The 12,397-nt window shown below is 36.2% G+C and overlaps 1 protein-coding gene across 1 annotated transcript in view; it reads left to right on the forward strand.

The window, feature by feature from the left end:
- Positions 1–12,397, forward strand: part of LOC127660092 (ADAMTS-like protein 1) — a 131,384-nt gene that overhangs the window by 87,964 nt on the left and 31,023 nt on the right. The window contains exons 15-16 of the mRNA XM_052150164.1: positions 4,737–5,029; positions 8,798–8,927. Of these exons, the coding sequence (XP_052006124.1) occupies positions 4,737–5,029; positions 8,798–8,927 (423 nt within the window). The remainder of the gene's footprint in view (positions 1–4,736; positions 5,030–8,797; positions 8,928–12,397) is intronic.

Raw genomic sequence — 12,397 nt, forward strand, 5'->3', positions numbered from 1 at the left:
TACTACAGCATTACTGTAGTATCCATATGGTAACATGGTTTTAGTAATAGTAACCATATAATAATATCTTTGTTTAATTTTGTGGATTTATATGTTGCTTATACTTACACATTTTTAAAAGGTAAACAAAGCCCATCCCTATCCCCAGCCATCCACCACCGCCCCCAGCTCAGAGATCTCCCGGATTTTGGTACCCAAATGTTGACAGGTATGGGTTAATAGCTAGTTTTATTTATCTTTTATTAAAAAAAAATGTTTTTAAGGATATTGAAATAATAATAGATTTACTAAGAATTTTGGTTTTTAATTATTACAAACATTCTAATGCTGCGTTCCATTCAACTATAAAAGTCGGAATATCCAACTTCCTACTGGTAAGGTCTTGTCCACACTACTCCATTTTCCTTTTAAAACTCAGTTTACAGTTTCCTAATGTTAAAGTTTTCTGATGTTATTATAGTGAGCATTTTTGGAAGTCTCTGTTTTTGGTGGAGGAAAACAGCATTCTAGTTTGTATGACCGGCATAAATGAGGCTAAATCAATGCACTAAAATGTGTTAGTGTGGACATGGCCTAAAAGTGCAATGGTACACCACTTAAAGTCTAACTTCCATCTTGGAACTAAGGGTTTGCCAAGATGCAGGGGCAAGACATCATATGAACATGGCAGAATCTAGGGAGATGTTCAAAATGCATGATAAATGGCAACAGTGAATTAAAGTTCATTCATTTTCAGAGATAGGTGTGAGTAGTTGATGAAAAACGTGTCCATGGACTTTTTTTTAATTAATTTGTTTTTATCGACATTAAGATTTTAGGTTAAAATTCATGTTTAATGTGTTAGAGAAAGTGTATATCTTAAATCTTGTAATTGTCACCATTTCAATCAACTTATTTGCCATTTGTAAACACCATTTTGTCTAGTTTATTTGAAATGGTTCTGTGGTGTGACAAATGAAAAACTACAAATATTCGACATAGTCTCCCAATTAATGTGAGGTCATTAAAGCGGCATATATTATATGGACATGGACATGTACATGCAGGACATGTACAAATACCCAGATATTTCTGTAACAAAATCCTATGCAACATATAGCCTGCATTTTATATTAATATTAGAATGTTTTAAGGTTTTGATAAATGTTGATAGTTAGTTTAGCGATGATGACTTCTTTCCGTTGGTTCTCTAATTGTTTTCCTGAAAGAGTCAGTGATGCAGACCTGTCTAAACCAAATTATTTTGTTCTTTTGTAATAGGCATATCTTCTCCAATATGTACTAAAATAATGCTGCATAATGTGCTGTCACCCTCAGGCCAACAATATCTGCCTGCCATATGAGTCCAGGGTTACGAATGCAAGAGAAACTAGAAAGGAAATTCCTGTGTTAGACTTATTGCACCTTCTTTGCCAAGATGTAAGCCTGCCATTTCTGCCAACATGGTCACAACTATTTTAACAATTACTTATATATCACTTAAGTTTAGAGGTTTGACCCTCTGCTTCGACAGTCATGACCAAACAACAAGTTTGAGTGCTGTCAAGACACCACGGCATAGCTAAATCCAAACATTATCAACTTCTTTCATATACTGTATTAACACAAGAATCATGGCCCTTTTAATGTGGCTACACGTGTTTGGTTGAGGGACAAAACATGCAGGAAAAAAAAACATGGGTATGCAGTAGAAAATTCACTTCAAGCCTATGCTGCAAATAGGGGAGTTGTTGATAATTCTAAGATGGTTTGTTGTTGAGACGTTAACCATAGCTTTAGATTTCAATTGCTGGGAAGCCATTAAATGACTCCAGGGCTTGTTAAGGGTCAGTAGAGCCAGTTATTGGTTTCTATCTGAGTGAGATTGTACAAAGCGGAACTGTGCTTATGCTGTGGTTTCACAGTTCAGTCAACAAAGAAAGTGCAATTTAACCTTTAAGATATAAACAATGACTGAGTCTGGAAGGCATTGGCTAAGGCAACAATAACGGTTTGAAGGTTCCAATTAGGGAATGTTAGAAAACTGATTTAGCTCTCATCTCATTTCACCATAATGTAATCCCATGGGATCACATGTTTCTCGCAGATGGTGGGGAATCTGTGCCATATGCCCGAATTTGCAAATGATGGTAAAGGAGCATTCCATTTCCATGTTTGTATTTGGCCATGTCCTCTCTAAATTGTTTTCGTTTAGAAAAAAAAAAACATTAATTTTGCTAGGTTTACAACTCTCATACACACTAGAACAGTGTTTTCCTCCACCCGAAATGGTGTTTCGAAAAAGTTCTCAATTACTGCATAGAGTGGCAAGAAAAAGTATCTGAACCTTTTGGAATTAGCTGGTTTTCTGCATTGATTTGGTCATAAAATCTCTTCATCAAAGTTACAAGTATAGACGAACACAATGTGCTTAAGCTAACAACACACAAACAATTATAATCTGTCATGTCTTTATTGAACGCATAACATTAAACATTTACAGTCCTGTAGAAAAAGCACATAAAGGCAGTATAAAAGCAAACCATATGACTCCAATGGTTTAATCCATGTCTTCTGAAGCGATCCAATCGGTTTTGGGTGAGAAACAGATCAAAATGTAACTCCTTTGGCTCGATTTCACTACCTAGCACCCTCTATCACTCTGTGCATGCGTCAAGCGCTTGGAAGTGTAATCAAGCTTGAAATCATGATAGTGCCTAGAGACTGCAATGGCAAGATGTACTGTGAAAAGGAGCTATATTTTGGTCTGTTCTCACCCAAAATTGAATGGATCTCTTCAGAAGACGTGGATTAAAGCAGTGAAGTCCTATGTATTACGTTTATGTGACCTTTATGTGCTTTTTGGGGCTTCAAAGTTTAGGTCACCATTCACTTGCATTGTATTGACCTACAGAGCTGAGATATTCCTATAAATCTTTGTTTATGTACTGCTGAAGACAGAAAGTCATACACATCTGGGATGGCATGAGGATGAGTAAATGACGAGAGAATTTTAATTTTGGGTGAACTATTCCGTTAAACACCTAGTTTAATTTTTGTTGAAATTATATTCAAATCCATACTACAGGGCCAAAAAATAAACACACACAACCAAAGATGGGGCTCTGTATATTGTTTGATTCTAATAATTGTCAATTTCTTTCAAAGAAAATGTTCCCATTCTAAAGAAGTGGAGAGAAATAGATGTGGAAAACTTATTACCTTCTCTTGCCCATTAATTAAATTAACTTATGTCAGATCATCTTCGCTCACCTATTTATTTCTGGCTGTAGGAAAGCTTGCCTCGTGAAAAAATTTAAAAACCACTGATCTTAGAGTATTTCCACTTCCTCGCTTCGGTCTTAACTATGAAGGAGGATGCATCAAAGCAATTTATTACGCAGAGTTGGGCCCTAATGCCTCACAGCTGTTGAGTAAGCTCCGGGAACGGCTGGGTTTCACAAATACTTTTGTAATTTATGAAGTTAGCTGCAAATGAATTAAATATGTGAGGACAGAACAAATGCCAGAATAGACCTAGTTTTAAGACTTAGGCACTTTTATTAATACTTATGTACAGTATATTGTGAGTTTTTCTTGAAGTCTATCATAAAGCTCTGTGTGTGTGCAAGCCTATGTATTCCACAAAGATTATAAGGGTTTACCATAGATTTAGTGAAGAGCTAAATGCATTTGTGTGTGCATAATTGTTCATTTCCCACATTCATTTATGAGTCATGTATCACCTAATCAATTTTATTGGTCTGGATTTTGCAAAGCTGTTTAAATTAATGATTAAAACACTTCTGTATGGTCCATCATTCTGCGTGTTCAGTGACCAGCTGCTCTCAGATTATAATAAATAGTCTTAAGACTTCTTTTTAACAAATAAGTAAATAATGAATTTTATGAGTTTTAATTAGCATAGTTGGCCACATTGTCTTCACTTTTCGAACTATTTTTGTGGTAGTGAAGCCGAAGACAAAGATTTGGCCTTAGTTCAGCACCTTTGGCCCTGACAGCTCCAGTCATGAATGCTTCAGTTCTACTAAATAAAGAGCAATCTATATGTTTGTTTGGGAAACAGGTATTATTCCATCATTAAGTTACAAATGATGTAAGTCACAAGATTACTGTCCTGTCTGAATGCATCTCTTGAGAAGAGATAATGCATTTTATGAGAATTTTCTCATTTTGGCAGGCATTTAGCCGCAGCATTTGTGTAGCTTATATGTATAGAATACTGTAATGGCATATGTTTTTATACTTGTACATAATATGTGCAATAATGTGATGGCCTACATGAAACTACAACTGGCACCAGTCTGGTCCCCAAATGGTCTAGAAATACCACTGGTTCAGTAAACTTCAGTAAACTGGATTTCTCAGTTTTTTAAAGAATTAACTGAGTCTCAGATGTTTCTCCTTAACCTCCCTTGTGGGGAAAAATAGAAAACAAATGAGGCTATTTTTGACATCGTTGAATGTCAGAGTATAATGAGGATATTAAGAGTAAAATTAGGAATTTGATCAGTAATATATTAGATCATGTTGAGTTTGACTTTTAATTGGCAGGTCTAAGCACATATTCAGACATTTTTTAGATCTCTTTTGAACCTCTAGAGGAGACACATGAGATTACTTGGGTCTTTTTCCTCAAAAGTTTCCTTTTGCTCTCAGTGTTATCTCATAGGTGAAAGATTTGAAATATTAGAGATCTTATTTGTGATTTTTCTTTCCTCTGGTTTTTCATTCAGGTTCATCAGAGGAGCATGGGGTCTGTGTAGCAGAACGTGTGGTGCTGGTACTCAGAGGAGAACAGTGAAGTGTCAGATACTTTTGTCCTTCTCACAGACAATCGCAGACCTCCCAGACGATGAGTGTGAGGGCCAGAAACCTCCAGAGACTCAGCCCTGTTACCGAACCCCGTGCCCTGGAGGACGAGCAGAAGAGGAGAGTGGGATGGAAGTTACTTTCACCTCAGAGAAAGAGGAACTCCATGACTGGGAGTATGAGGGCTTCACTGAGTGCTCAGAGACTTGTGGCGGTGGTAAGTGGCTCAAGGCTCACTGTGAATATGATTGATGAGACTAATTGCTTAATGCCAGTCATTACAAATAATTTTCTTTATAGAATAATTTTTTTTTACTAAATGTATAAAAAACATACTTTATAATTATTTGATTTAAATAGTTGTATTTATTAAATGTATTAACATAAGTTCTCAAGCTGAATAATTACAGTACATCGGGGATATTGAAACTCATACCCATAAAACTGCCATAAAATCATAATTCAATTTCTAACCCTAATTTCCCTACCCTGGTCACTAGACATGGCTCAGATCCCTACTTCAATGCAAGTTTGTAGTGGATTGCTATTTTAAGTTACTTACCCAATACTAGTTACGAGTTACATTCCGAAGTTTAATACTTAGGGTAGAAGTTTGTTCAGATAAGAGCATTACACATCACATGTCATGGCATTGCCATAGTACATTTCCAAAAATCCATGGCATTAACATGACCATTTTATACATTATTCTGGAATATGTTTACTGAGGTTTACCCCTTTACCCCAGTTTAAATACCCCTACTCTGTATTTTAATGAAAATCATGTAATTACCATGTCCAAAAAATTTGGTATTACTTTGGTTGCTTGTCCGAGACCATGGTAATACCATAGTATTTTATTATTTTAGAGTAATTTTATTAGTATTTTAGAAATTAGCTCTCTGAAGGGATATATGTGCTGTGCACATGCACCTCTGACTTCCTCTCATACATCTTGCCCAAATGTAGCATTCAGGAAACAGCCCATCTGCCACTTTGTGCCTTTGTTGTGGCTTGTGTCTCATCATTGTCCTTTACCTCCGTCTCTCTCTGTGTATAACATTTATGCAAACACACACACACACACATAAAAGACAAGAGTCCTGGCTAACATCACACTAACACAGACTTTGATGAGGGGTCACCACTTTTCTCCCTCATTACTGAATTTTGTAGTTTATGAAAGCCATCAGACGGATGCTGTCATGATGGGCAGGAAGTTTCATTTGAAATCTCCAAGCATTTCCTTTCTGGAATAGCCTTAACAGAACCCTGCCTGTTTTTATGTTAATTAAGTCTTATTGGATGTAATCAGATTTTGTTTAGACAAGAGCTGAGTGTGCTTTAGCTAATGTGGTTTTATCATCAGTGATGGGGTGTGTGTGTGTGTGTGTGTGTGTGTGTGTGTGTGTGTGTGTGTGTGTGTGTGTGTGTGTGTGTGTGTGTGTGTGTGTGTGTGTGTTTTGCTCTCTGCAATAGCTAGCATAAATTATGGCACACACTCTTCCACATCTGCAGTCTTTCAAGCTTGAAAAACCTGAAAACTCTGCCATGCTCAGCCTTCCTGTCTGACACATAGAGATATATTCCTGCCTCCATGAGCCTTGTAAACGTCAGACCCATGTCTCTATCTTTTTTAAACATCCAAGTTATGTGAATTGATTGCACAATCCTTTATAATGGGCTGCCCTTTTTCACAGCTAATTTACTGTCTCCCCATTTATTACCCTTCACTTGCTGTCATTTGCTAAAGGAATAGTTCACCCAGAAATTAATCTGTTTACTCACCCTCATGTTGTTCCAGACCTGTATGATTTTCTGTCTTCTGTGATGTGGAACACAAAATGAGAAACTGTGAAGACTGAAATTGTAAAGAAAAATATTCAAGACATCTGATTTTTTAATCCGATCAATATAAATCATTCAGCACCATGTTACAGCTATTGTTTATTCCAAAGAACATATATGACTGTTAATTAAATGTCAGAAGTCAAAAGATTATAAAGTAAAATGAGAAAAACTAAGTGTTGCCTATGTTAACTTAGTGTTACACAGTAGCCTGTACCAGTGCAATAGTAGCTACTACCACAGACACAAGATTCGTAATACTGCCAATGCCACAGTGTATGTACGTTTAATACAGTTGCATGTATATACCTAATGCTTATACATGTTTTTTTTATATGTAAGAATGTGCTAGATGGACTTCTTTGACCATTGCGCCGCGTCTCTCTGTTTTTTCAGCGTCTCGTGCAGTAACAAAGTTTTTTGCTGTGTCAATTTAAAAGGAAATCTCGAGATATCTGTCAACTGTTTTATTTGTTACACTACATCTCTTTTAGCCCAAAAATTCATCAGTGCTTGGCACACATCCCAAATTCGAATGTTCATTTTATCATTTGAATGTGGATTTTTATCTTAAAGCTGCATACAGTAATTATTTTCATCATTAAAAAATTTTACTCCTAAAGACATGAATTGAAATTTTGCAAACCACTCACATTAAAATGAAGATTCCAGTCATATCAGTAACCTTATAAATGCTCTTTTTTTTCTATGTACATGGAGAGGTGTTTTTTTTTTTACATAGAGAATATTACTCGCTTAATCTCAGTAACCATCCTGTTATTTGACACTTTCACTCATTGATTAAAGTAATCATGGCTGACAAAGGTTATTGAGTGCACCTTTAAATTTGATTTGATTTGACAGCCTACTGTGCTGGTCACTGTTGTAAAGTAATTCCAATGAATGGAGACTGAATCTTTCAAGCTTGTAAAAGGATGCAAAAGCACTATAAGAATACTAAAAAATGTGGTCCATATGACTCATATGCTACTTTCCAATCTTCTGAAGTTAGAAAACAGCTTAATATGAGGAAAAGACCAAGTCATTATTCACAGATAATCTTTGGATAAACCAATTCATTGTAAAATTACATTTAAAATGTGACACAATTCGTTCACAAATCAGAGATAACTACTCTCATTAACTCTCATGAACATGCTAAGAAGATCTAGGATGGATATCAAGATTTTAGTGAAAAATCACTTTTATTTAAAAAGTGTGTTCATATGGGTTTGGAACAACATGAGTAAATTAGGCAGAATTTTCTTCTTTTTTTTTTAAGAAGTATAACTTTAAGATACCCCTTCATATTTTAGTGTGAGTAAAGCTTTTCCTTCAAAAACAAATCATAGATCCCTTTTACAGTATGGGTCATTAAAATGGCATATACTCCCTCCCCGGCATGTTCAAAAATCACTTGATTCCAAAAACTTCCCAAAACTGTTGATCTAATCACATTAGATTGCAGCCTTTCAGATAGCTCTTGGTGTTGCAGAATTCTGATCAGCATTCTGTTCTCAATTCTGTTTGTTTCATATCATGAAGCTGCTGTTTAGTCTTGGGTTTATATTCTTTCCAAAAGCCTTGAGCTCTCCTCTTTTAAAATCTGAGCTTATGTTATCACTGTTCCACTGATAAGTCTACCAATCATGTCTGGTATTATTGCTCAGTAAATAATTTGTGTTCAGCTCCATGTTGTCCTGCTGGCTTGGTCCAATCAGAGGGGGTAAAATGTATTGTGATACATTTAGAAATAGTGATGACTGCATTGCTGACATACTGAGAGTAAACAGACTGGGTCTGTCTAGAGTCTGGGAGTTTAATATGGGTTAGACATGCACATATCTGCCAGTAGTGGCATTTGCTGCAGGTAGCAGCAAATGATTGAGAGTAATTTGGAAAGTCAGTTGTGTTACTACTCACTTTAATTTGATGCATCCATGCACCAAGCCTTTCTCTGTCTATGATACAGCACTTCAGTGGATAAGAGTATAGGATTGCTCAAGTATACTGTATGTTTATTTTTATGTTATTTTTATATTTGTTATAAATGCATTTGTAAATCTTTGTGTGAGTAAAAAGACTGAGATCTTAAATTCCTACAAACTAATCCATATTTTCCTTGCTTGCTTCTCAGGAATGCAGGAGGCTGTGGTGATCTGTCTAAATAAGCAAACCAGAGAGACTGCCGATGAGAAGCTATGTGTTAGTGCACGTCGGCCTCCTCAGCTTCTACAGAGCTGCAAAACTGAGCCATGCCCTCCCAGGTGCCTCACACAACTCTTTAACTTCATCAGGATTTTCTTTTTTTTTTTTTTTTTTTTTTATAACAAATTGTCTCAATTTCTTTCTGGTGATTAAGAGCTGAATCAATCCCATATAGACCAAGTGGTTTCTACTGTATTGCATAACCAAATTGGACTTTGTTGAATTTGTTGTGTTGACGTTGTGGACTATAAATCTTCCACAGTGAAATCTCTCAAACAGCTTACTGAGATCATTCCTATATACAGTGGCCCTCAAAAGTATATGGCCATGCTTAAAATGTATGAATCATTTTGCATTAGATGGCAAAATACCAAACCATATGGCATTTATTTAACTCACCTTTTAAGCAAAAATATCACAAAATCACAAAAAGAAATGTAGGACCCACTTTTATATTTGGTGTCTTTAACTGCTATGTACTTAAGCATTTGACACAAAGTAAGTATTATGTACATATGTGTTGTTGCATTGTGCTTACATTTAAAGTACCTGCAATTCATTAGATCTGTAATGTAACATTAATCTATACCCTAATCCTACCACTAAACCTACCAGTACCTCAACCTGTGGATAAAAGCATCTGCCAAATGAATAAATGTAAATGTAAATGTAACCTCAGTAGCAGCAAATGTGAATCTTGTGATAATTTTGCAGAACAAAATGTATGCACTGTATGTATTTTAATGTTAGTACATAGTAGACCCCTAATATAAATGTATTTACATTTATTTTTATATATTTATATATACTTATATATAAAATGTATCTGCAAATAGCAATTACAGGGCCAAGCACACACCATTGGCAAACATTTAGATTGAATATTGAATTTTGGTGATGATTTTAAGCAGCGGTGAAAAAGTGTTATGCAACTTTTGACTGATAGGTGGTGCTGTCACCAAATTGATATAGTATTGGAAGGACTTGGTCACAATGTAAACCAAGTTTATAAACATAGAAATTTGTAATACACTGGCCAAAACATTGAGAGACAGCCTCAGACCCTTATTGGCATCTTGCCATTCAATTTGTTGATGCGTTTGGTCAACCAAAAAGCTTTTCATAACTTTTTGTCATGTGTGTTTCTAGATGCAAATCAGACTTACAGTCTAGGAGGAGTTTAAAAAAGTATGTTTTAATAACATTTAAAATGGCAAACAGAAGAATGGCCACCCAGTCAAACTTGGAATCAATGTACTCGGCATGACCAAAAGAGTTATAACTTAGAGGTTATAAGCATTTTTTTGTGTCTTTTGACCACAAGGTGGTGTCACCAAACTTACACCAATGTGTTTGTAATTTACAGCAATTTAAGTCAAATTTCAATGGCCGATGCCCAATATGGCTGACACAGGAAAATTGGGTATCATCATCTAAAGAGACCAGTTTCATGATTTTCGGAACTATTCAGAAGTTATAAGCAAAGTGGGTGGAGCTTAATAACAATCCAATATTTCCTTGAAGAGCATGACCCAAGGAATCAGAAGAAAAATTATTTCGTTTTCTAGGATTTACGGGTCAAAAGTTATAGGCAGAAACGTAAGTGAAACTTTGAAACTTTGGTGGTGCTAGGGGGTTTGAGTGCGTGACCTCAAATTTGGATGAGTTACATTTGAGAGTGTCTTCTATCAGTGTGCCCGAATTCATAACTTTCCTATGTACCGTTCTATGGGCTGCATTAGACTTTCTGCAGAATAATAAGAAGAAGAACACTAACAGATTCAATGGGGGTTCGCACCTTAAGTTTTTGGCCCCTAATTAAGAAAAAGTTCCATGGAAGGAAGAAAAGAATTTGGACACTTTATCGTTGTCAAACATGAAACAGGTCAATGGTTAATGTGTCACCTGTAATTAATTTGCATGGTCTTCTGTGTGAACTTGTGGTGAACTGACTTCATACATCCACTAAAAATCACCTTGGGACCAGCTGACAAGTAATTGAACATAAGGTGAAAAAAGTTATGTTTTTTCTGAGAACGGTTTAGCATCATTTGTTTGCAGATGCCACTTCGATTGACATTTTGCATCTATAGTAATGATATTCAGACATTTTCAAATACATTTTGGAGCCACTGTATATCAGTATACTAGATAAATTTATTAATTTAACCAAATAAATCAGTTGATTCATCAATCTGTAAAGCATAGATTTCACTGGCTTCTATGCAAAGCAATAGTTGTTTTAAGATGTTTTCTGCCGTATCAGCGATGTGACGTGAAACTGTGTTGTCTGACGATGGCATCCTCTCTATTGTTTTTTTGGCCTTTTCCCCAGTAGTATAACATATTTTTTATTATTTATTTATAAAATGGTATGGGCTTGGTCTTGGTGGACTAGATCTGCTCTACACATGCTGCTGCTGCTACTTGACATGAGTAAATTGTCTGCTGCTGTTGCACAGAACCCATGCTCTGCTGCTGCTGATGACAGAGAAGTATATTACTTCTACTGAACAAACATAAAATCCCCCAAAACTGTGTTAAAAGAAAATAAATAGACAAGACAAGACAAGACTTGCAAATAAGGTGATCCCTCCCCCCCAACAAGCAGATCTGACTGCCAGACATGTGGGCTGCAGTGAGGTGGATTTCAGTCACGTGTAGCTAGCAGTGTATCCCTAGTATGTGTTAAAAATGTGTTCCCACTGGGATTTGTCTAGTGACCTGAATAACTATGTGTGACTAAGTTGATTTTTTTCGTTGATAGCACATTTGCGCTGCTTGCAGTGTTTTTTTCTTTTTCTAGACAATATTAGACAATGACTTGCATGGTGCAAGCTGACAGCAAACCCTAGCCAGTTTAGGTGACGACTAGCATGGCACAGCTGACAACATACCACAGTAACCACCTGAGCAATTGCATGATCAACTGAATCCAGAATACATCACTTGAGTATTCAGAATAAATTTAACTTGTCTAAGATACATGCTGCTGAAACCCAACATTCCATTCTTTTAGATAGCTGACAAGGTAACTCTGGGTGCTGGACTGACCTTGCTCTGGCTTTGAAAATTGCTGGTGTATGCTTCTGCATACAAACTCCCTTCTAGATACAGAGTCCCTTGAGAAGACATATTTGCTTCACTGCATGTGAACAATGACTCGTCATAGATTATCTGTCTGCTGTTAGGAAGAAAGGGTCATAAAAGGAAGCAGAGTTCTGGGTCTCAGGTCCATAGACATGTGGAGAGAGGGCAAAACTGTGTTAGTTTGGATTAGACAATAGGTGATCCTTATTTGGTGTTTGGGTCAAATTGACCCATTTCAAATTTTTGTCAATGTCCTTGGCTTATTTTCTGTGAAGATCATGTAAAAGAATAAAATTAATTGAGTACACATGCTACAATGCCCCCACACTTTCAAGTCCTTCATATGATGTTCAGGTCAATTTAACCCACATACACACAGCGACTCATAGACAGACATACAGAAACATGCATATGCACGCACACACACACAAATAGAGAG

This window comes from Xyrauchen texanus, chromosome 2 (genome assembly GCF_025860055.1).
Source record: "Xyrauchen texanus isolate HMW12.3.18 chromosome 2, RBS_HiC_50CHRs, whole genome shotgun sequence".
Taxonomy (NCBI): domain Eukaryota; kingdom Metazoa; phylum Chordata; class Actinopteri; order Cypriniformes; family Catostomidae; genus Xyrauchen; species Xyrauchen texanus.